Here is a 25,403-nt window from a genome sequence, read left to right on the forward strand (position 1 = left end):
TGCAAAACGCGCTAAAACGTTGTCGAGCGCCGTTATTTTTTTAAACATAGGGTAGACAAGTACTTGACAAAACGACTTGCATAATCTCATTCTTGTAGTGCTAACCAATTTAGCAAGATTTAACTCCAAAATTTAGGTAAAATGACGCCGAATGACAGATGGTAACCACGGTTTGCGTTAACGCAAAATCGAATTAGAATTAGGCCTTTAGTTCTTCAATTTATTTTAGATTTTTTTGGTGTTTTAGTTTTATTAGATTACCTTTAGATTTTTTCTAATTTCTGTAGATCCTAAATTTTCTACATTCGGTCGGAATTTTCTTAGATTTTCTTCCGATTTTTTTTATTGTTTTTTTGATTATTTTTTTTATTATTTTAAGATTCTTTTCATTCTTTTTAGATTTTAGTTTATCTAAATTCTTTATAAAATTTTGTTGATTTTATTTTAGTTTTTTCTTAGATTTTCTACAACTGGATTCTCCTTATGTTCTCCCGATTTTCTTTGGGTTCTTGCATTCTCCAATACATTTCAGTATTACTTATAATTTTTTTAAGATTTCTTAAATTTTACTCAATTTTTTCAAGTTCTCTTTTTTGTGCAGATTTCTCTAGTTTTAATTTTTTCCATTTTTGGAATTCTTTTAATTTTTAGATTGTTTGGATACCTGTAAGTGTGTACAATTTTTGATTCCTACAATATTGTGAATATCTGGTTTGTTTCCATTCTATGTATTAGATACTTCCATACTTAATATTTGAAGATTCTTTGAATTTTTTTTATTCTTTGGATTCTTACAATTTATTCAATTTCTTTTACTTATTTTTTATTCCTGCAACTACAACTTTGTTGATGGTCTAAAGCCAAATAATGATCACATTTAAACCATTTGTTGAGATGGCAGTGTTACCAACGCCCTGTTACATGCTTGTAATGTTGGTTGCCTGTCTATTGCTTACAAAAATTGAAAACTGGCGCTGTTTTTGGTAAATATTAATAAAAATTCGATTCCAAAGTAGAAAATCAAATGGTATGATTACAGTCTCAAAATTCTTATTAAGTTCATATTCTACTCATTCTCATCTTCATATGACGATTGGTAGCGCGAAAAACCCCAACTAGTTAACATGGCCGCCACATCAAAGTTGCTTTGATTTTGCCCATTTTCTCTCGAAAACACCTAAAACCGGACACAGTAATTTAATTTTCTTCACAAAAGTACAAAACTCGTGAAAACTCATTACTTTGAACCCTAAAATGTGCGTGCTAAGTGTACAAATCTTGTAATCTATTGAAGTTTTCGTCAACATAACCTCAAAATGGCCCCAGTCCCGTTAGAAGGTTTACAGTCGCTCGTGGCGAATGCCGCGGCGCAAGGGGGTATGGGTGGCCCCCAGGAAGGCAATCGTGGTGGTATGATCTCCTTGGCCAAACTCATCGATCATATCATCCAAAGGACGTACCATGAGCTCACAGTACTGGCTGAGCTGTAAGTCTCTGAAAATTGTACTTAAGAAACTAATTTTGTTGTTTGTAGGTTACCAAGAAAGACTGACATGGAGCGCAAAATCGAAATTTACAACTTCGCCACCAGGACAAGACAGCTCTTTGTGAGGTTGTTGGCGCTGGTGAAGTGGGCCAACAGCGCGTCCAAAGTGGAGAAGTCTGCAGTAAGTGGTCTTTATTTACGATCGGGTGGACAATGAGCGATTATATCACTCGTTTTAGTTGTGTAATGAGCTCTATTACATCACTTGTTGTGCAACAATAATGTAGCTCCATTAAAACACTATTTTAGTAATGAGTGTTTTAAGCTTCTTTTATACGCTCAACGAGTGATGTAATTTCATTTTCAACACGGCCATATTATAAAGGAAGATTTTTATCACTCATTTTAGTTGTCTAATGAGCTATGTTATCTACTATGTAATGAAAAGCAGCGTTGTATAATATGCGCATTATACAACAAGTGATATAATGTAGCCACATTACATAACTTGTTTTTCTTTACACAACTCGTTTCGGCCACGTATGCCATAAAAAGAATTTTGAAATGTGCATCTTATAACGTTTTATTTTCTTCAATTGTCCATTTTGAATTAAAAAAAATAATCAAAAATTATGTCGTTTGACAGTTTCTACCGAAGCAAAAAGTGTAAAGTTCACTAAACGGCTACTTTTTGAACCGAAATTTGTTTGCACGATCGTAGCTAAAACACTGTACGTCACACATGCGTTACAGTACATCACAATACTCGTTACAATAAGTCTACTTGTAATGCAAATAACTATTAAAATGTGGTTTCAGCGCATTATGGGATTTTTAGACAAACAGTCCCTCCTTTTTGTGGAGACCGCCGATATGTTGTCTCGAATGGCGAGAGAGACTTTGGTGCAAGCGAGGCTCCCGAATTTTCATATTCCCGCAGCTGTGGAAGTGTTGACCACTGGGACTTATGCGAGGCTGCCGGCGTGCATTCGGGAGAAGATTGTACCCCCTGATCCTATCACGAATTCGGAGAAGAGGACGACGCTTTTGAGGCTCAATCAGGTTATACAGCACCGGCTTGTCACCGGGAATTTGCTGCCGCAGATGAAGAATCTCAAGGTATTTTTATTTTGGTTGCCACTATGCGCCTAGACCGCTAAATTGTTTTTTTGATTTGAATTAATGAAAAAAATGCGAAAATACAATTTATTCATCACAAGCTTTGTTTTGTTGGCAGATTGAAAATGGTCGCGTGACCTTCCACGTCCAGCACGAGTTCGAGGTGTCCCTCACCGTGATGGGCGACGGCCCCAACATCCCCTGGCGCCTCCTCGAAATCGACGTCTTGGTCGAAGACAAAGAAACCGGAGACGGAAAAGCGTTGGTTCACTCCCTTCAAGTCCAGTACATCCACCAACTTATCCAGAGTCGTCTGGTTGATAACCCCCAACCACTGACAGAAGTATACAATTGTCTACACTTCTTCTGCCAATCTCTGCAGCTGGAGGTGCTCTACTCCCAGACTTTGCGCCTAATGCGGGATCGCCTCGACGACCACATCCACGTCGATGAGTACATCCCCGGAAAGTGTCTCACGGTGTCCTACTGGAGGTTTGTCGTTACTCTCGGAGATGCGCCGTGCTAACTCCTCTTTTAGAGATCTTCGATCCGAGTTGGGGTACCGTTTAACCATCCAAGTCGACAACCACGACCCAGCGCGTCCTCTAGCAGTCCTCCACGTCCCGTCTCTCGGCAACAAAGAGAGCGAAGTCGCCGATCGCGCGATTCGCTGCGAGATCCTCTCCATGGAGCGCCTCCTCGTCCACACGATCTACGTCCGTACCCGCAGTCGCCTCACCGACATAAAACTAGAAATCCAAGCAATGCTCAAAGAAGTAGAGTGCAACCTTCAAGGATCACCCGCCATCTTGGCCGTCGCCATCTTACAACCGTGTCTTCGTGCGGAACAACTGTTGATTACTGTGGACACCCACACGGGGATGTTACAGTGCCACGTCCCCCAATACGATCCTCCTTTGATCCCGGAATTGAACAACGCGCTGAATGGAGATCGGACTAAACTGACGGTTTTGATTGGAGAGTTGAGGTTTTGGATCACTCAGAGGCGGTGTGAGAAGACGTTGCAGCATTTACCGGCGACGGCGCACGAGAGGTTGCCGCTGCTTCACCACTCTGATCATCCGCTGACGAAGATTGGGAGGCACAGAATGTACGTGCAGCTGCATCGCCACCCGAACGTGGTCTTGGTGAGTTGATTGGGGGTGGGGGAAGAAAAAAGTCGACTTCAGATAAGTCAAAACGCGAATTTGGTGGCGTTATAATTATAATAAAAAAAATATGTAATTTGAGTGTGTTATAAACTAAAACTGTGCCAAATCTGGCGATTCGCATGATCTAACTTTGCAAGCAACGAATCTATGGTTTCCGCCGACGCCGTCCCCGGCTTGCACATTCTTCTTACTCGCATGAGGGTGGAAATATCCTTTTTCGTAACCGCCATCTTCGCCGCCTCCTCCAGACACCTACACCCACAATCAACAAAATTTATCTTAAATCTCAAAAACTCACCCCGCCTTGATGTAGTACTTCATTTTGAGCTTCTTTCCCACTTTGGCCAAGTACCTCAACGCCTCCTCTTTGTTGTTGTTTTCGAGACAAACCTCAACGAAGGCCTCGTAGCCCAACGGACACTTCTTATCTTTTGAGAGTTTTTCCAAACAAGCCCAATGATCTAACTCGGCGAGGCTTCGGATCCGCAGCCACCAGAAGCGACGCTCTGGGATTTTGTACTCGTTTCGGAAGTCTTCGGCAATCTCCAGGTCGTGGGATTTGAGTAGTAGAGCGCAAGTCTCGTGGACAGATTTCCCAGTGATTTTCAGTTTCTGTTGTATCACTGTGAGTTTGAGTTGTTCTTCGCACAACGCGGCAGTGAAGTTGTCACCCGAACTTCTGTACGCTTTGGTGGCTGAAGTTAGCAGCGAGTCTTTCCTGTTCTGGAAGTTCGTTTTAGGACCAATCGTCGCTAATGTAACTCACCTCATCCTCCAGTGCTTCAATTAGGAAGTCTTGTGCCTGGGCCACAAAATTATTCTCCTGAACATGCACTTCGAACAAATGCCGTTTGTCGAATTCCATACAATACTTTTTATACAAAGTCGTCGCGATCGGAAAGTTCCTAACCATAGAAATGAACTTATCGAATGCCATTCCGTCTTGAAGTTTCAGCATCACCATGTAAATCAAATCAGGGTTGCCACTTTCCACGGCTTTCATGAACGCGACGGTGTTTTCCGACCATTGGAGCAACGTTTCGACCTGTTTGTTCTCTTCAAGCTCGTGGTCCAACACCGCGAGGGCTAGTTTCTTGTGGCCCGTTTGGTAGACCACGGTGGCGATTTCTGGAAAGGAGTTCCCGAGGGTGTGGCCCAGGTGGGTTAGGACTTCTTCGGAAGTTGTGGAGTCGGTCACGTTGTGGAGGAGCCATTCCAGGAAGTTGTGGTGGCTGGGTTGGCGGCGCATCTCGATCTTGATCGGTTTTGACTTCAATTGACCGGGATATACACGGGAAGGTCGTTATCTTTATTATCTTTATTTATTTTTTTCAGTTAATCCCAAATCTTTAAGAACGTGATTGAGATAAGGGTATCCATGAATTAAGGACTCGAAGCGATTCGAGCTAAAGGGATTAGAGATTTGCGATATGTTTACTTTGACTAAGCCATCCATATACAAGGTGTTTATAAATGTTTCTAGCATCAAAGGAGGTTTTGGAATTCCTGTCATGTGCTATTTTGCCGCTTTGTTTTCATAGTGAATATAACTATGTTCACAATTATTTACTCGCTCGTGGCGACGAGTTCGTACACCATCAACCGGAAAAATTATGCATTTCAATCAAATTGTCAACGAATCTCGTCGTTTTTACTAATTTTTCAATATTTGCAATTTTCGTCCAATCTTGAGGCTATTTCTTGAAATTTTAGGGCACCACCGTAGGTATATTAAAATGTGCGACGACTTATCATTTATCAACCTGTAATTTTTATAAAGACTAGTTTTGTGAATTTTAATTTTGGTTTTGTCGTTTTCACGACATTTTAAAGCTATTAATAAAAACCGTTAAAAACTGTGTCCTTAAAATTTGTAACTTAGACTGTGAGATTATAATTGTCGTATTTTCTACGACTACTTTCATTAATTCCAAATCTGATCTTCGTTCAAATGAAAATTTAACGTAATGATTGGAAAATGGAGTAGATAAATCAGTAACTTTAGACTGTGAGTATGTTATCCTGTCATTTTCTACGACTACTCTTGTTGATTGAGTATTTTTGAACCGCCATTATAAAAAATTGACAAATTAAATCTGTAATTTAGACTGTGAGAATGTTCATTCTGTCATTCTCACGACTACTTTTGTTAATGGGGCATTTTTTAAAGTGATCTTTGGTACTCCAGTGTCATGTTGACGTCATTATTATAAAATTGAGCAGTTAAACCTCTTATTTAGACTGAGAATTTGTTATCCTGTCATTTTCCAGAACAACTTTTTTTGACTGAGTATTTTTTAAAATAATTTTTGGCATTCAACAGACACTTTGTCGCGCTATTGCATATTAGAAAATTGAGTAGTTAAGTCTATCAATTTGATGGCGTTCTAGTAACACAAGGGCCATTATTTAAAAAATTTAGTAGTTAAATCTGTTACTTAGACTGTGAGATTACTTTCTGTCATTTTCTATGAGTACTTTTATTGATTCAGCATTTTTTAAACTGATCTTGAACGTTCTAGTAAAACTCTGACGCAATTATTTAAAAATTTAAGTACACACATAGTTAAACATGTAACTTAGACTGTGAGAATTATTATCCTGTCATTTTCTACGACTACTTTTGTTGATGGGGGATTTTTTAAAGCGATCTTTCGCATTCTAGAAACACATTGACGCTATTGTTAGAAAATTAATTAGTTAAATGTGTAACTTGACTGTGAAAATGTCCTATCATTTTCTAGGACTATTTTTGTTAATTGGACATTTTTGAATTCAATCTTTGGCATTCAAGTAAATCGTTGACGCTATTATTGAAAAATTGAGTAGCTAAATCTATAACTTAGACTGTAAGATTCATTATCCTGTAATTTTCTTTAACGACCTTTGTTAATTAACTATTTTCTAATTTGATCTTTAACCTTTAAGTGACACTTTAATCAATGCTAAATTGAGTCTGGTCTGTAACTTAGACTGTGAGAATTATCCTGTCAGTTTCTAGGACTAGTTTTGTTGATTGAGCAATTTTTTATTTAATAGCATTCTAGTGACACTTCGATGCCATTATTTGAGAAATTGAGTATCTAGTTAAGTCTGCTACTTAGACAGGGAGAATTATTTTCCTGTCATTTTCTACTTTTTACTTATTTTTGTAGATTGAACATTTTTTAATTCTATGTTTAGCATTCTAATGACATATTAAACCTATCTTAAGGCGGTTTGACACGATCACATTTTTTCTCAATTTTTTACGAACAAAAATTTGACAATTTTTCTGTCAAATTGACGTGCAAGATTTCCCACAAAATTAATGCAGAAAAATGTTTCCTGTTTGCTAAAACCTCCAAAATCAGTTTGGGGGTTTATTCTCTTCACTTGGCGCATTGTTACTGCGCAGAATTGTGAATTTTTAGAAAATGTTTTCAAACTTTTTCGCAAATATTTTTGCAAAAATTGTTTTTTTCCAATTTCGCTGTTTGTCACGAGAATATTTGTTTAAAAATAAATACAAGGTGTTTATAAATGTTTCTAGCATCAAAGGAGGTTTTGGAATTCCTGTCATGCGCTATTTTGCCGCTTTGTTTTCATAATGAATATAACTATGTTCACAATTATTTCAAATGTCACTTTCGTCTACAACTTTTCAGTTACGGTTTTGTGTCAAAATTTTAGATTTTCAGGTTTCAAACCACAACTTGAACAGTTTGTTTTCAAAACTAACTTTGTTCAATGATTGAGGTTAATTACAAATGTCAGTTGAAAAATCTAAACCCACATTAGTAACGAGCGGCAAATTTATTTCACATTTCATAGCCACCCTTGATGCTAGAAACATTTTTAAACACCTTGTAGGGCTTGACCCTCAAGCGCTTTTATAACCAACCTCGGAAATTCTACCCATTTCAGATCGTGGAGCTCAAAGAAAAAGAGAACTGCCCTTGTGAAGTCGACTGTGCCTTCTACATGGCCGTCGTGAAGCAATCAAGCATCGAAGACAACCCCGACGACGACACCATCGAGACGGAAATCCCCAAAGTCTACCTCAAAGTCCAAACTCTCATCGAATTCGACACTTTCGTGGCCACGCATGGTCCTTTCACCCCCATCGACAACTCTGTGGAGGACCACACCGAAGCCAACTCTTTGAAACGTAAAGGTGGTCTCAAACTCGAGCAACCCACCCGAAGAACCAAACAACCGGCGTACTTCATCGCGGAGTTGGCCCATGTGGTGGCAATGTGTGACGAACGATTGCCCTATGTGAGTTTAGCGAACGAATTGACGAAGAGGAGTATTTTCCACCAAGGACTGCAAGTGGAGGCGAACGCGACGGGATTGGTGTTGAAGTTGGTGCAGTTGCCGCCCCCAACGGTGGAGATTGGAGTGAGCGGGGCGTGGCATGCACTGTTGAAGAGGTTGTTGTCGGTGTCGATACGTGTGCTGATTAAGGGCGTGATGAAGAGTTGGATGACGGAGTTTGTGTTTTATTCGACGCCATTGGCCAGCACGCATCCTAAGGAACAAGGTAAGAGGTGTGGCCATGGGCGGGGTTAAGGATCTAATTTAATTCACGTAGGTTCACGGCGTCCTGTGTACTTCCAGTACGATATGGCAACAGTGGATGCCACCTCAAGAACAGTAGACTCTCTTCTTAGCGATTGGGGTCAAATGGTGCATCTGTACACTCTCGTACATGACTTAAGTGAATACTTAAAGATCGGTATGTACTTAAGTCAGTGTATATATATATATTGTTTTAATTTTGGTACTTCTTTTAGATAAGCACAATCTATCAAACATGTTCAGTATTAAATCCTTCAGCTACAGTAAACTGGTTCTGTGTTACGGCCCTGATAAGGGCGCCATGGTCTCCATCAATTGGAACAGCTCGGAAAAAGCCTTCAAATTAGCCTTTGGTGCTGCCAACAACACACTCAACGCCCACTCTCTCATTAAAGAACAACTGGAGAGTCACCTCAACGAACATCGCAACCTCGCGCAGATCATTCAATTGTTGTACGAAACCTACGAGCCCTTAATTTCGATAAGCAAGCTACCAACTTTACCACAATTAGGTATCCAGAATACCCGCCCCCAGGTCCCCGTTCAAACTTTCACAATAATGGCGCAGTCGTGCACCCTCATCAGATTAGCATACCAAGGGATGTATTGTTTGGAGTTGAGGATCAGAGGCGCGGGGTTGGTGTCTTTAAGGGATGGAGCGTACAGTAGATTCGATAGGAGTAACGTTGTGGATGTTTTCACCCCGACGCAAGGGCTGAAGGCGTTTTTGTCAAAGTACGTAGATGAGACGGCGGTGTTCAGGAGGCGATCGCAGAGTGAAGATGATAATCCGCCGTCTCCGGTCTCCGTGGAGGTGGAAGGAACGGGATTTTTGGGACACCATCGCGGTCCGCAGTCTCCTGCAGGTCCCCGCGAACCAGGTCTTCGGTTCCACCCGCCGCTTACCCCACCGTCGGGTTCCAACCCCCATACTCCTGCAAGTCCTCACACTTCCAGTATGAATCAACCCTCCCACAACTACGGCTCAAGCCCCGCCACATCTTTCAGTTTATCCTCCCCCACGTCTCTCCCCGCGAACATCAACCCGAGCCCGATGCCGCATCCAAGTCCCGGAGGGCTCGTCGCTAATTCCCCTCTAAACCCCCAACTTCCCAGTCCTGGGGGATTACTCTCGAATTCATCCCCAGGACCCGTTTCGACAAGTCTCCCTGGACACTCCCCCGTGAGCAGTTTCATGGCGACAGGTCATACCGACGGTAGTCCTTTTCCATCGTCGCAAGGAATGGCGTCACCAGCCGCCTCCAACTGGCCGGGTTCCCCGAGTATGCCACGACCGTCTCCAGCGAGACCGGGACAATCACCAGGTGGTCATCCGATTATGCATAGTCCACAGTCAGATCTGAAGACGGGGAGTCACTTGTCGAGGGTGTTGCCGCAGAGGTCCTGGGCGGGGGCAGTACCTACATTGTTGACACATGAAGCGTTGGAAACGTTGTGTTGTCCGACGATGCATCCTCAGGGATTACCAGGGCCGGACTTGGCGCCGTTGGAACGGTTTTTGGGCTGTGTCTACATGCGGCGGCAGTTGCAGAGGTTCATTCACAATGAAAGCTATGTAAGTAGGAGTGATTTAATGATTTATAATCTAAAAAAAAAATGGCGGCAAAATTTCTATTTTTGGTGGTTTCGCTCAAACTATTGAAAATTTTTAGAAACCGAACCAAAGTTGGACTCGTGAGCCTTCAATGCGCTTACGTTGTGAGTTTCGCGGTTATCAGACCAAAAAAATTTTGGCGGGAAAATATCTATTTTTGATGTTTACGCGAAAACGACTGAAAATTTTTAGAAACAGAGTTAAAGTTGGAGTTGTGGAACTACAATGAGCTCACGTTGCTAGTTTCGTGCCAATCAACTCAAAAACATTTTGGCGGGAAAATATCGTTATTTGATGGTTTCACGAAAACTGTTGAGAATTTTTACAAACTGAGTTAAATTTGAAGTTATGGGACTACATAGAGCTTATGTTGCGAGTTTCATGGCAAACAACCCAAAAAAAAATTGGCGGGAAAATAATAATTTTTGATGTTTATGCGAAAACTATTGAGAATTTTTTGAAACAATTTTGAATCAAAGTCTTAAGTCCCTCGGAGAATGAACTTGTTGAATTTAAACATTTTTTGACAGTTGACGGCAATAACGAACACCGAGCCTGGCGTCATCCACTTCAAAGTGGGCGAAATCCTCCAATGCCGCATCGGCCTGAACCCCCAACACCTGCAAAGTCTCCACTTAAAAATCACCCCGTTGGCGGAAAATAAAGACGTGTGGAGCCCCGAAGAGCTCCAAATTTTGGAGAAATTCTTCGATACGAGGACAGCTACTCCTCCTTACAAACCAACTTCTATGTTCACGTTTTGTACCATGTTGAACGTCCCAGGAAACGTACTTAAGGACTTCATTCAAATAATGAAACTGGAGTTGATCCCGGGGATAATCCAACAGCAGGGGATGAAGTGGTCCGTGCAGTGGATGTTGAGGATTCCACCATCGGCCATGCCTATAGTTCCCACGGGAATGTCGGGAGTTTTGGTGTACCGAACCAAAATCCTTTTCTTCGTAAGTACTCTTTTGTGCACTTGCTTTGGGGGTTCATAATGATTTTTTTCAGCTCCAGATTACACGTTTGGGGGTGCAGTACCCTCCGAACATGGAGCCGCCGTCGTTGGTCCTCCCCTTCATCTACGACATCAACACGAACTTGACTCAGTTGGCGGAGAAAAGAGAAACTGGTTCCGTTCCGGGAATGGTAGCAGCGAGCCAACTTCTTAAACATTTCACTCAGTTCCAATCAAATATGAGCGAATGTTCAATTTTCCCCGCTTTGAGGGAGTTACTGCTAAATCTGGTCCTGCCGTCGGAGCCACAACAGCCCAGTCCGGCCCAAGGAGGGGTACAGCAGATACAATCGCCGGCAATGCAAATGCCTCAAGGGGGACAACCAGGGTATCCGGTCTCAATGCCCATGGGCATGATGGGACCGCAGTAATGTATTTTTGTAAATAAATAAGTTAAATGTACAAAGATTTATTGTTCGATAAAAGAATTACACTCTTATAACAAAGTCATTGGAGTATTATACTCGGATTCCGTCATCGTGCTATCGTGCCGCTAACATTTACCGTAAATAAATAGTGCGACGTTAACAAAACGGTAGAAAAAATTTGGTCAGTCTGAAAGGCACGCTTTTGCAATAATACTGGAATTTTTGCGAATGAGATGAGGTCGTTGCTCAAATGATATTTACATGGTAAAAAAACAACAATAAAACGTAACGACTAGATAATAATAATGATAAATGCACTTTTGAGTACCACTCAAATTTGTACTCATTTTATATAACTATTGAGTGCTTTCGACAAGCAAAACGCTAAAAATACTCCAACTAGTTCGAGCAAACCTAGACCTACTCCAACGCCTATTATGATGTCGATGTGCGTCATTATAAAGTTGAGGAGTGCGTTAAAACAGCCCTGAAACAAAAACCAGTCTCAGTAGGCGTTCTTTTACAATTTCCACTACAGTTCCTATATGGTGCGATCAAATTAATACAACTTCCACTAGACTTGTTATAGGGTGCGAATTAAACGAATTCTTAATCACGTTGGCTAGCCAACCAGCCAACTCTAAAACTTGTCTTACCTTCATGTAATACGAGTTAACTTCATTTGGCGTGGTAACACACGACGACGCCATCGGTTTCAAATTCAAAGGATCTCCCTCTAGGACGCAACAGGATTCCGGGATGACTTTCCCGCTGTCCGCCCACTTGGCACTACTCCTGTAGTCGGTGTAGTTATTAACACCGCAACACTTCAAGGAGGCTTGGAGGTGGTCCCACATCAAAGTGACGGCGTCTTTGTTATCAGGAGTGGAATAGTAATTCTCAATGGTTGATTTCAACAGTTTTCTTGTTTCTTCTTCGGCCTGAAAGACAGTTCGTGAGATTCAAGAGGGCAGGGAGGTTTGGGGGAAGTACCTTTGGCTTGTAGGCAACTGCGAGACATCCGACTGTGATTTCGCCCACTATGATGATGAGGAGGCAAATTCCATACTGACAAAAAAAAGAAAAAATATATTTTTTTGTGTAGACAAGCATTCATTGTCAGCGCTGATTACACACTAGAATTCATTGCGCCAACCTTACGAAATCAATATTTCATTCGCATCCTAGTAAACCGAGATATTTCGAGCCGCAAGGTTGGCAAAGAGCGTCGAAAAAAGTGGTGCAAGGTAACTTTTCAATTATTCATGTGGAATTGTGGGGTAAGAACGATAATTCAGCTCGTTAGTCTCATTACGCCACGCTCAAGATGCATATTAATAGGAAACGAGCTTCAAGGTTGTACAACGAAAGAAATTAAAGAAATCGTGTGATAAACATCGAAAAATAAATAATATAATTATGACGTTTAGGATGTTTGCATTAATAATACACCCTAAACCCTTCGTTAAATTGGTAGTAATTTAGCTGGATGTGGGCGACCGCTTTACACGCTCATAAAATGCTGGCTCCGCACATATACAATCAATTAAAGGCTTGTTTAGCGTGTTGAGAGTTTCCAAATGAAGTTTTGGCCAATTTTTGCGTCATTTTTATAGCTTCTTGTTGGGGAACGTTCTTGTAAATTCTTCAAAAGTTTCGATGTTCGGCGCTCAGGTTTTAAAGATTCCAATTCCAAATTATTTTATGCTCATGGACTCTTCCTTCTTATTACTACTAACTTTATGTTAAAAAATCAAGCTTCATTCTTTAACAATTTTTGGTAATTTTCTTTCATTCTCCAAAAACCGTGATAAAATGAAAAATCACTAAAAATTCCCGCACGCTTTATGATGTCACAATGAAAAGTCGCTAATCGTTTAAGAATGAAGGTAATGTACTATTTTGATGATAACGTGTGATCCATAAAATTTTTATTTAGGGTAGGCTTTGACAAAATTTACGTAAGTCGAGACAAAATTTGACAGTAGTTTGACATTTGTCATTTGATTTAATTTCAATTAGTTTTCAATACATTATTGATTCTGGAAAGACACACGATACATTTTCTCTTATTTGCACCTCGTAATGTAACATATTTTCATCAAAAAATTGAGGTTATATCAAAACAAAATTTCACTCCGACATGACTTCTATGTTTGTCTCTCTCTTTCATGGCCTACCCTAATCAAAAATTTTGTGGCTCACATGATATAAAAAATAGGTTTTATCTAACAAAGGGAAGATTTCATTCATTACCCCTTTTAAACCAAGATTAGTTTCCCTTAAATTTAGATCAACATAAATACGATTTCAGTAACATTTTTTAAACCATTTTTAAACTGTGTTCAGCAAGTAACTGACCTATTTCAACCACTGAACGATCTGAAACTGAGCTCAATGAATTGTCAATTTTTAACATTTGTATTTTTATCAAAATTAGAAAAGAAAGAAGAAAGAAAATTTGTGGTTTTAGAGAAGCCAAACTAGATGCATAGTCTAATTGCTAAACATTTTTCTAAGGATGTAAGTAAGATTTCAGCTCATAAAGGCAAGAAATGCTGTTTGTTATGACGGCAGTTGACGAGTTACTTGAATTTTTGATACAGATAAATAAAATAATGGGTTTCTTTGTGCTTAGAACATTTATTTTATCATTGTTTTGGCAACAGTTGTTCTGTACCTCCTGTGCCTTAAATTAATCTCCTAGCCTAAGAAGTAATTGAAAAACATTTTTGTTAAGGTTCGGATTATTTCTTTTGCATGGTTTAATACATACAGGCTGGCCGGAAAGTGGCGCACCACCTTGAAAGGGGGTAATTGGGTGATCCCCCACAGTACCAAAAAAATGTTAAAAAAATTTTCAGACTCTCTGTTTTCGCAGAAGGATCAAAAGATAATTAGGAAAATGGCAGCATTGCTTAATTGTTAATAATTAAATAATATAAATAAATAATTTAAATTTCTAGTATTCAAAGCCATAGTAACATTGCTGTTGTATTGTTGGCGTTAGTCAGGTCGGTTCATGAACGAGTAATGTAACTATGGTTTCAAGTAACACTGATCGACATTTTGTAAACAGTTTTCAGGCATTTCTCAGAAGATTTTTCCGTTTTTTTTTTGCACTATGCCTTTGCGCAAAATGTCCTTTAGGTAACAAATTCATTTAAACCTAAAATAATTGCACAGAAATCGTTAACTTTGGCATTAAACTTTCCTTCTTCAGTTCATCATATCTCGAAAAATTGAAGACATGATTTTTTTTAACATGTTTCCGGTGATCTATGGCATTGTCCGATGATACAGTTTCACGGTGGTGCGCGACTTTCCGGACATCCTGTATTAATATAATAATCCGAATCATCAAGAACATCAAAGGCCAGTAGCTGGTAGACAACTACTTTGAGATGTATTGAATTACGTACTAATAAATCAACAAAACTGGAAAGTACAAGGGATAATTAAATTAATCACTGGGATTTAATTTCTAATTGAATTTAAGTTTAATTTACCATTTTTACTGTGTTTCAAGTAATCGACATTTAAAGCGCATTGTTTCTTGTAAGTTATTAACTTTTTCTTTACATGTTCCTAAAGCAGCGGTAACAATGAAAGAAGTTGCACAGAACGCCTAAGAGTTTTGTTTTTGCATTTTCATGTTTTGCTGATTCTTTTTAATCTATTTTATCACAAGATTTTCCTTGCATACTTTTAATCGCCAAAAATTATTTCTTAAGATACACGATATAATAGTCTGTCACAGTGACAGTCATTTAATTTTCTTTGTGAAAAAAGAACAAACAAAACCAAGTTTAAAATCACTAGTTAAACTAAATCTAGCATCGATTTACACAATAATTTAATTGAAATTAAGTTAATCACGCAACTTATTTGATGATTGCTGACTTTTGATTGGCAGAAACACGAGTAGTTAATCAAACTTAAAGAGTTAATTTTGCTTTTGTAAACTGGTTCTTGAAAGCTTCTGTAATTTAAAGGACTGACATCGACCATTTTATACCATTTTCAATTATAAAGAAACAGAAAAATAATCATAAACTGCAGATGGAATTTGGAATTTTTTAAAATTCGAAATATAAATCAAAATTTATAATGTGAAAATAAGAAAATAGAAAGAGCAGCCAATCAATCTAGAAAAACCTTAGACGACAACTAAAGTCCTTTAAAGCCCTTTAGAAACTTCGCAACTAAAAACCCCGAAACATAAAACCTCCAGTTAATTTTCCAGAATTTTACGAACTCTCAAAATATAGAAAAATTTGTGATCAGATTTCTAAAATTGAAATACACCGTGTTTCAAAATGATTTTCATGAATTTACCTGCGGAGGAATGTAATTCCTTTTGTGCCGCTCGCATTGTATTGTGTTTAAACTAGTTTGGCACTTTGAACTTGTGTTATTAGTGTCACTTGTCAAACGCCAAAATCGCCAATAGGGAAAGAATTTTAACAACAAACAGCAAAATTATTATTATATTATTATTAACTAATGATTTGTAAAATTATCTGCCTAAAACGGCATTTTTTTAATTGTGGGGACAGACGAAAATCTTTTTGAAACACGCTGTACTATGATGATCTAAAAAACAACACAATTTTGGATTCAGAATTGCGAAAAAATTCTAAAATTCTGAAACTCCCATGAGTTTATAAAACTCAAATTTCAATCAAAATGGTCATCCTAATTCCAAAATTTCTGTAATTTCTTCCAGTTTTTCGAAAATTTCAAGTTTAAATTTGTACAATTTGAAATACCGGCTCGTTTTATTGCTCTACTTTCACAATTCTAATTTGGGTTGTTTCCACAACCCTCCCATTTTTCTTAAGCTCTATGGAGAATTTTTGGTCGTTTTTATCAGTTTTTAGAAAATTTGATTTTAAATTTCGAAATTTAAAATCACAATTTAGAAGGAATCGTAGATTACTCTGGAAATTTGGCGTCAGGGCGGTATTGTAATGTATTTTCACAAAAAATGACAGGACTGGACTAGAAAGTTGGAGCCCTAAATGTAAAACTTTTGAAGGTTTTGAATTCCAACTTACAACGTGCTAAATGTCAAAATTTCGAATGTTATTTAAATTTTTTCTAACTTCACTTTGCATCGATTAAATATTACTAATGTAGACGTAGAAAGCTTGACATTTAGCTCTAAAACTGGGGAGCTTAGAAACTTGGAAACAAGAACCTGAAGCCCAAAGTTTGGATATTTTGAGAACTTCAAAACTACAGATTAAGAAACGGACAATTTCAAAAAGTTCAGAGAGAGGACACAAAACATTAATTTAATAATTTAAAAATTATAGAATCTAAATTTAGGAATTTTTGAAACTACAGGAACTAAATTTATCCAAATTTCTTCAGGATCTCCTTGAAAACCTGCCTTGGAGTCAGAGAATCCAAAATCGTCAGAACCTAAGAACTCAAGAAAGTGACCCAAAATAGGCATTTAAAAATCCGAAAATTGCAAATTTTCAAAAAACCTGAGAAATTTCAAAGTACAAGAATCTAAAAACTATCATTATAATGTGGCCCTTTAGGAACCCGAAAACTTAAGAAATCAATAACCTAAAATCTTAATTGAAAACAGATTTCCATGATTCCGCTCCCAAAATTTCGGAAATCACTATTTGAAAATTTGAATGCCTGAAATTTGAAACTTTACCTTCGTCAAATAGAAAATAGAAACGTACTTTTTAACAATGATGCCCGAAAATTTATACCCGCGACTGTAGAACGAAGTGATCATCATCACATCGCCACATTTACGTATCATTCAAAATTTCGCACACAATAAATTATCATTATTATGTACTTGAGAATCGCACCCATGATCTCATCATAGCCTCTATTGACCAGAAACGAGCGGTAATACGCGAGCTGCATAAATTAAAGTTAGCTATTTTAATTATATACCATCAAATTAGATCACAGATAAAGGAAATCGCCACTTAAATTTCCATCTCCGTTAAAACGGGACTATCTTATTTCAATAACTCACCGTCGTCAGAAGACACTGAGATTCTCTCAAAGCTCCACAGTATCCTAGGAAGCTCAAAATGAACATCAAGGCTCCAATTCCTATCATGACGTAGGATAGCTGTTCGATCACAGCGGGCTGGGTGAATTGCTATAAAGAAAAAATGAAAATCAGACAAAAATTTCAAAAAAAAGTCATGAAAATATGTCTGTCGCGACTAATATAGGGTCAATTAGAAACAGTGCAGCCAATTGACCTCCGGTGCCTCGTTGCGACGTTTGGGGATTCAATTCCGAATGTAAGCGCAAAGGATACGAAAATTATTGAATTTTTCTCACGTCTTTGACATATGCAAAGTGTCGCGTGGAAATTGAAATAGCGAGTTCTTCCGCGGCGTGTTTTATTGGTTTTCATCAATCAAGTTTTTATCGAGAGAGCGGAAAAAAAATGTGATTAGGGTAAGCCTTGGCTACCAAATGTCGGTTAACCGCGAAGGATAGAAATTATTAAATTTATTACAATTCACATTTCCGGTATTTTTGTTATCCTTTTGTGTTTTATAGTTTTTTGTTGTTATTGTTTCTTTTCTCTTATTTAATTGAACTTTATAAATTTTTGACACTTTGGAACTGACGCAAGCTGCCATGGTTCCAGGACTATTTTATTTTCCACCTAGCAATTGTACATTTGCGGTCAGAGAATTTTAGAGAATCCATAACTTCATTGTCATTATGAGCAATGTTATGATCATTTAATAGTATTTTTCCTATTACCGCATTCGTTTTGAATGCCATAATAGCCATTTCCACATCGAATGCGTTAATAGCTTCGTTACCATAGGAATAAAAGTTTTTTTTTTAATTGTGTTGATATGCACATTAGGAAAAATAGTTCTCCTAATTTCCTATGGTAATAAAGCTATTAACGCATTCGTTTTGAGTGCGTTAACAGATTGTTTCCCCATCGGATGTAGTGATACCATAGCAATATAAGAATTTATTTTAAATTGGATTTAATAGGCAAATTAGGTAAAAAAAACCTTTTGTAAAACTTAAAAGCCCTCGATCTTTCATGAATTTTATTATTTGCATTTTTAATAATCCTACAATATTTTTTATGTTGCTAACGTTGTAACGAAGCTAATAACGCATTTGATGTGGAAATGGTCTATTAAAGCATTCAAAACGATGCAAAATAGCTCTGATTGGAACGTTGATTACGTGACCCCAAAATATTTTTTTTAAATTACTGATCTAGGCCAACTGGATCACTGAAGGGAAAATTGACTTAACCTCTGCTTAATTTTTCTGGTTGTTTCTCTATTGACGATTTTGACGTTTGACAAGTCCAAAATGACAGAACTAATTCAAACACAGTACAATACGAACGGCACAAAAGGAATTACGTTCTAAGTTAACTAGATGAAAATTATTTTGAAACACAGTGTATTATACTACATCATTTAAAATAACTGTCTTCATGGCCATTAAATGAGAGTTGTATACACTATTATTTCCACGACTGAAAGAATTAAAAATGTAATAATCTCAAAATACGAATAAGTAAGAACCTGGAAAATGGTGTTCATTACTAGAAAGTCTGAGATCTAAGAACTGCAACACCTACGATATTAAGATCCAAAATTTCTAAAGAGTAGAGGATATAGAAGTAGAAGACCTAACCTACCAGAAATGCCCCAAGTGCGGTCCAGTTCTTCCAGTTTAATAATTCTCGAAAACAAATCTGCCAATTAAGGAACGGTTTTGGTAAACGCAAACATTAACACACTCACACACTTCTCGGACCATAAAATGGTATGCCTATTAGGTATGTGCCATTCTGGTCATAGGAAAACCGCCAATATACATCACAAACATGATTATCGGACGAAAGACGGCAATTAACTAAAGAATTTATTTTTACTATTACATTATTAGTTATGTAAATTCTCAAAAAAAAACAAACTAAAAACCCCATTTGAACGTGACAAACAAAGCAAAAACCGGTGACGAGGTACGAATTTCCTTATCAATTTATGAAGTTATTGACTTCATTAAAGAAGCTAGTTGCTCCCAAAATTGAAAGTTTATAGTTCGTACAGTGAGAGTTTGAATGACAGAAAAGTCACTAAATCTACGCGCGAAATTTAAAATAACAAAGTAACTGGGGTTACTGTCAACTCTGTCAACCCATTTCTCGTAAGAATTTAGTGTTTTTAGTGTATTTTGTAGCATAATTTGCTGCCAACCTATATGTCAACTGTCGAAATCTCCCAATCTCTCACCGGATATACTATACTATGTTGGGAAATGTTTTTTAGAGGCGTGTTAAACAAAGAAATTTAACTTTTGGTTTGATTTTAAAATTCACTCATTTTACATCTAAATTTTACATTATTTTCGAAGGTCATTGGCCTCCACAACAGCGTAAACACAATTGACACAATTGACATTTATACAGTAATTCCAACTAGCAATATAAAAACAAATATTCTAAATGTTACGTTTGACTGCCTAGACTTTCAAAAGATGATGTTCTTGGCGGAAATGAAGGTGACAGACAAATGCTAAGAAAGTGAAAAACAACAAGTGTACATTAGCTATTTACATAACAAGGGCGAAAACTGCCAAATTTTGTTTATTTTTCTATTCTAAACGTCATTTTCCTACGACCCCAAATGGAAGTGTATTATTAAATTGTGTTTAAAATTTGCGAAAAAAACGCTGTTTTAGCAAATTAGTTTTCAAAATTCCGACAGCGCAGCGGAAAACTACGTTTATACCAAAATTTAACAAGTCACTTCATTCACTCTTTTAAAGGTTAATTTTGATTAACACGGGCATGTTGCACTTTATGGACACCAGAAATCGTTAATTTACATCGACAAAGTAACAATTTCACCAATTAAGACTTTTGTTACAATCTAAAGCGAGCCAAAGAATAGATGTCATTTGTGACACAAGATGTTGACCTATGGGTGTAAACGTAGTTCCCAATTTTGACGTAATAAAACCGCATTATTTCTCAAATTTTGAAGACAATTTGCAATGAATCTAAAATACCAGCTGAGATATTTTTTACTCATTTATATTGAAAAAAAAATTAAATTAGGGGTTTATATCACAAACTCTCACAAATAACTGAAAATTACATTTTTAAGGCGTCGCGACGCCGAAACTATCAGTGATACACAACAAGTTTTTGCGTCAGTTTCTAGAGCTTTGTCAACTGTGAGCGTATACAAATTTTCAAAATTTTATCTTTAAAATTAAAGACGATTTTGGGGGTGGACACAAGTGTTGCCGGACTCTGTATATAAGGATTCGTCTTATATTCGAAGGATTACGGTAACTGAAGCCAACGTTTGATTTGAATAAATCAACGCACGGACAAAGTTCAAATTAAAGAGGTGCCACTGTAGTAGAGGGCTCATTTGAATCCGCAAAATTCTACTTTACCTGACTAGTACATTAATAGATCTTAACATATTGAAGTACCAAGAGGTTTGTAGAACTGGTACCAAAAATTGTTTATGCTCCATGTTCGTAAATAGTTAGTTTTGTTAAACTCATCATCTGATATTCATCGACTCTCCCTCGTCCATAAAAATTGATCAATTAAATTCTTCTTATGACCTCTTGGATTGTAAATCACACTTTTCCATCGCACACATAGCAACGGTAGTCTTACTTTTGCGCTAGCAGTGCGGAAAAACTGCCGCAGTGCGGTAAAAAGTGATATTATACTCACCGGTCAGAGGCATTTGAAAGGAAAGCAACAAAAATTCAACACAAAAATATTATTTAAAAATCTAAATAAAAATTAATTTTGTTAGTGGCACCATTCCAAAATTGCAAGTGACGTTGTAAAGAAGAAATGTCAGATGTATTATCAGATCAACAGTTTTAATTCAGTTTTAGATGGTTTATTGACCAAAAAGTGTTTCACAAAGCTGTAAAATCTTACTTACAGTTGCTCGAATGTAAAAAAGTAATTCTGTACTTGATACAGATAAAACTATTTCGAATTCATTAGGCGGGGCTCCTAAACCGCCCCCGAAACGACGCGACTGCACACCCCCAAAACCCATTTCGATCACTTGAAATCAGGTCAACTCTTCAATTATTCACCACGTCAGTCAACGACCGATTGAAACCGATACTTTTAATAGTTTTCGTTTGATATTTTATTCCGATTTGCTCGTATCTGCCATCTTTACGCAGGAAAATTTGTTAATAATGAAAAGCGTCAAGATATTTCCACGATAAAACCGTTTCATCATTTCAGCGAACGTTGAATTATAAATTAGGCAATTGAGGGAAATTTTCTCCTAGCGATTTGGTTGGTAGTTCGGAGAAGCTAATCCACGAAATAAAAAAGTTCTTTGTGTGCATTAAAATGACGTCATTTTTGACCAATAAGATAACACCGAGTTGATCCGCTTCTTGGGTACATTTTGTTTGTTTATGCATGTGCGTACACGGTAATAAAGATAACTACATGATTCGTTTCTCCTTCTTGTTAATTAATTATTTACAGTTACAGTGGAAATTAGAATGTTTGCGTTGAGTGAAATGTACTTTACATAATGAATTATAGTATTGTTTCAAGTTCAAAGACATGTTTTTTCTTTTATGATTTATAGTGTTTTTTGATTACTTACTATTTTCTCCAACCAAACAACCCTCAATTGGAAATCGTTTTCGATCCCCTCCCTTTCAATATCCCTAAAACCACCTCATTTGTCGTTTCTTCGCCCTCACCAACACGTGTTAATAGGGGTGCGTGCGCGGTCAACGACCCCTTGCATTTTTCCTTTTTAATGTCACAAGGAGCGATAAAGTCACCCTTGCAATTTTTCACTCACGTGACTCCTTTTTGCATCACTAATTTTCTTCAACTATGGTTAAGTTTTTGGCCCAGTGAAGCATTAAATTGATGGTTTGTTTAATTTTTTTTTTATTTTATTGTTTATTTTTGCGTGGTGCGACTATTTGGTGCAGTAGGCGGTGGAAACAAAAGGTGCACGCGATACGGGATTATGCAATAAGTGGCGCACGCACGGCACACTTTTCTTTTTAATGCATTTTGTAATACCGGTAATGATCGAGTAGGCGTGGGATTAATAGTAATAGTAATAATGCAGGGATTAACGGTTTAGCGCATGTTGGAATATTTTCACAAGTGATCTTTAAGAAGGGAATTTGGTTTTGGCACTGACAAAGGAATTCGACACTTCGTGTGGTCTTTGTTGGCCCAATTAGCTTCTTTATTTAACTTCGAATGATTAAAATGGGTGTCAAATGCAAAGACGACTATATCTTGGTGTCCGACCAGTTTCTAACAGCTTAACTATAATTAGATATGTATTTTAAATGAAAATTAACTCCCGCGTTTCGAACAAAATTTTGTAAAGAAAAATTTTTCTTTGTTGTGCAATTTTTTTTTTAAATTTCTAAATTTATTTTATTTTGATTCGTTTTATCCTTTTACGTTTGTTCTCAAACTTTTAAGAAAACTATCGGACCACCAGTATGTGTTTTTAACACGATGGTGCACTAGCTCATTATGCAAAAAATGTCATTAATTACTTAGGGTAGGTTTAATTTAATTGCAATTGTAAGAGAATAATTAGAAATATTGGATTAAATGATACAATTTCGAAAATGTTTAGTCCATTTTAGCACTATATTTTTTTATAGTTTGTATTTTGTGCTGTCTTTGAAACTTGTCAGAGTTCATAAGCAAGTCCAAAATTGAAAACTTCTCAAACACCATTATTGTAAAATTAACAAAATCAAAACTACAAAGTTAAAAAAAAAATACTGGAAATTTTGTATTTAAACTTAAAAATGAAATTTTCTAAAATTTGTGCCTTTTGTTCCATAATTTTTTATTTTTGCAGTCAAAAAACAAACCAAAAGGGGTAACCAGAAACACAATTTGATTTAAAAATTATAGAAATCGTCCCCCTCAAAAATTAAAAATTCCAAAATTTGTATTTTTGTAATCTTTTAGACAATTTAAAATTAGCAACTTCACCAAATTTTATTGAATTTTATTTATTAATTTTATTAAAACTAAAAATAAGTGTTCTCGATTTCAAACGACTCTGTTTTTAGGATATTTAAGTTTTCAGTTCAATCAATTCAAAATTTATCCTGTATTTAAAATTTTAGACTTTTTTAGTTTTTGAAATAATTAGAAATTCCATGAAACTATCACAGAAGCATAATATTTTTTTGTAATAAATGTTCAATGTGCGAATATGAATACTTTTGGAAGTTTCTACTTATAACCGTCTTATTGCAAGTACGAGTTTCCAAAATTTTACAACAATAAAAAGTTTTTTTTAGAAATTTTGTTTGAACATTTTTTGGTTTAGAGAACAAAGGAAAATTTTCCAATTTTCTTTCAACATCCGGTAATTTCGTCATTTTTGGCCCCACAATGTTGAAATTTCTGGAGGCTGCCAATCACAACAGTCTTATTGCAAGTAAGAATTTACAGAAATTTAAAAAAGAAAAGAAATGTTTTTTGAGATGTTGGTTTTGCAAACGAAGGGACAATCTTCAATTTTCTTTCAACGCCCTGTAATTCCATCATTTTTGGCGTCGCGGTGTCGAAAATCCTGGAGCTTGCCAATTAAAATGGTCTTAATGCAAGTGAAAATTTACAAAAAATTTTAAAGAAAAAGAAGAATTTTTAGAAATGATGGTTTAGAGAACGAAGAAAAAATTTCCAATTTTCTTTCAACACCCTGTAATTCCCTCATTTTTGGTCCCACAGTGATAAAATTTCTGGAGGTTGGCAATCACAACAGTCTTATTGCAAGTAAGAATTTACAAAAATTTAAAATAAAAAGAAGAATTTTTAGAAATGTTGGGGGGTTTAGAGAATAAAGGAAAAATTTCCAACTTTCTTTCAACACCCATTTTTTGGCGTCACAGTGTTGAAATTTCTGAAGAATGCCAATCTTAACAGTCTTATTGCAAGTGAAAATTTACAAAATTGTAAAAGAAGAATTTTGGAAATTAACATTTAAAATTTAGATATCATTTTGAAACTAAAGGTTACCAAAAACTTCTGCCTTTACAACAAATTTTCAAAATTTTGAAGGTAGATATGTTTGGTTCCTGTCAAAAATAAAAATTTTCAAAATTCGTCTCTTTTGCTTTAGTAGGTACATACATTTTTATAATTCTGCAGTTCATTATCAATAAACTAAATAAGTCAATAATTCAATTTTTTGTTCACTTCTAAAACTTGTTCACTTCACTTTCTAAAATGGAATCCACTCCGAAAAAACAGCTAAAAATTCACAACCAAGTTTGATTTCATTTCCTTCCGCGAAATCCGATATTTTAATCCCCGCCGACTTGATAAAACTAATCCATCACAAAATCATCCCGCATCCACGCCAACTTCGATTTCACAATCACGTCACGCTTTACGTAAAACTAATTTATATTAAACTGTCCAGCAACGGAACGAAAACAATACAAGGAATCCACTTTACGCTGGATCTTAATTATTTTGTGTATTACGGCATGACAAGTGAAAGGATTTAGAAAAAAGTACCACGGAATTTTAATAACCTTTATCCGAGCATTAAAAAACCATTAAATACATACCTGTACATGCTCACTTGGTACGATTTTACTCAAACCAATGAAAGAGTTCTTGTCCACGGCCAACCATATTCCAACAGCCAAAATCGCGGAACCAGCCAACTGGAATGAAAATTGTAATAATTAGTTGTTTGACCCCAACCTTCGAAGTCAAATTGTAAAACTATATCGAGTTTTTTAGTATTTCAGTGAAAGTGTATCAGGTGTTTCCAATTAAATTGCTTTGTATACCTCATGATAGAGAAATTGATTTTCTCGGTGCAACGAGAGTTCGATTTTGAGGCCGTTGGACTTTCAAGATAAATTATTTATGGTGCATGTTTGCATCTGCCTACGATATCGTGGACAAACAACAATGCCTGAATGGGTAGTCCACTGGGAAGTGCTTTTCTAGTACTGTTTGTTCTTAATTTGTTATGTAAACCACTTTCTA

The 25,403-nt window shown here is 36.8% G+C and overlaps 3 protein-coding genes across 3 annotated transcripts in view; 1 reads left to right on the forward strand and 2 right to left on the reverse strand.

Moving 5' to 3' along the window:
- Nucleotides 1-1,104: 1,104 nt before the first annotated feature.
- On the forward strand, nucleotides 1,105-11,422 carry MED14 (mediator complex subunit 14). The gene is given in 10 exon segments (XM_088033689.1): nucleotides 1,105-1,486; nucleotides 1,535-1,667; nucleotides 2,306-2,605; nucleotides 2,724-3,116; nucleotides 3,118-3,753; nucleotides 7,684-8,302; nucleotides 8,354-8,497; nucleotides 8,556-9,916; nucleotides 10,486-10,917; nucleotides 10,970-11,422. Coding segments are annotated over 10 exon segments (4,566 nt in total). The 5' UTR covers nucleotides 1,105-1,316; the 3' UTR covers nucleotides 11,348-11,422.
- LOC148176240 (vacuolar protein sorting-associated protein 16 homolog) lies at nucleotides 3,762-5,026 on the reverse strand. The gene is made up of 3 exons (XM_088034498.1): nucleotides 4,544-5,026; nucleotides 4,076-4,500; nucleotides 3,762-4,029 (listed from the first exon to the last, which is right to left on the reverse strand). The coding sequence occupies exons 1-3, from the start codon at nucleotides 5,024-5,026 to the stop codon at nucleotides 3,861-3,863; spliced, it is 1,077 nt and encodes a 358-aa protein (XP_087890624.1). The 3' UTR covers nucleotides 3,762-3,860.
- Nucleotides 11,370-25,403, reverse strand: part of Tsp66E (Tetraspanin 66E) — a 31,382-nt gene continuing 17,348 nt past the window's right edge. Inside the window, exons 3-7 of the mRNA XM_088033698.1 lie at nucleotides 24,974-25,072; nucleotides 17,361-17,489; nucleotides 12,338-12,412; nucleotides 12,001-12,285; nucleotides 11,370-11,831 (exon numbers count right to left, since the gene is read on the reverse strand). Of these exons, the coding sequence (XP_087889824.1) occupies nucleotides 11,688-11,831; nucleotides 12,001-12,285; nucleotides 12,338-12,412; nucleotides 17,361-17,489; nucleotides 24,974-25,072 (732 nt within the window). The 3' untranslated portion in view covers nucleotides 11,370-11,687. The remainder of the gene's footprint in view (nucleotides 11,832-12,000; nucleotides 12,286-12,337; nucleotides 12,413-17,360; nucleotides 17,490-24,973; nucleotides 25,073-25,403) is intronic.

This window comes from Gnatocerus cornutus, chromosome 4 (assembly GCF_029298725.1).
Source record: "Gnatocerus cornutus isolate USDA-ARS CGAHR chromosome 4, icGnaCorn1.1, whole genome shotgun sequence".
Classification (NCBI taxonomy): domain Eukaryota; kingdom Metazoa; phylum Arthropoda; class Insecta; order Coleoptera; family Tenebrionidae; genus Gnatocerus; species Gnatocerus cornutus.

Bases quoted from the DNA above. Each gene is read 5' to 3' on its own strand.
- LOC148176240 (XM_088034498.1), bottom strand. From the start codon at position 5,026: ATGCGCCGCCAACCCAGCCACCACAACTTCCTGGAATGGCTCCTCCAC. The intron at 4,501-4,543 runs GTGAGTTACATT...ACGAACTTCCAG, and splicing joins TTGAAGCACTGGAGGATGAG to AACAGGAAAGACTCGCTGCT. The intron at 4,030-4,075 runs GTGAGTTTTTGA...TTGTGGGTGTAG, and splicing joins AAGTACTACATCAAGGCGGG to GTGTCTGGAGGAGGCGGCGA.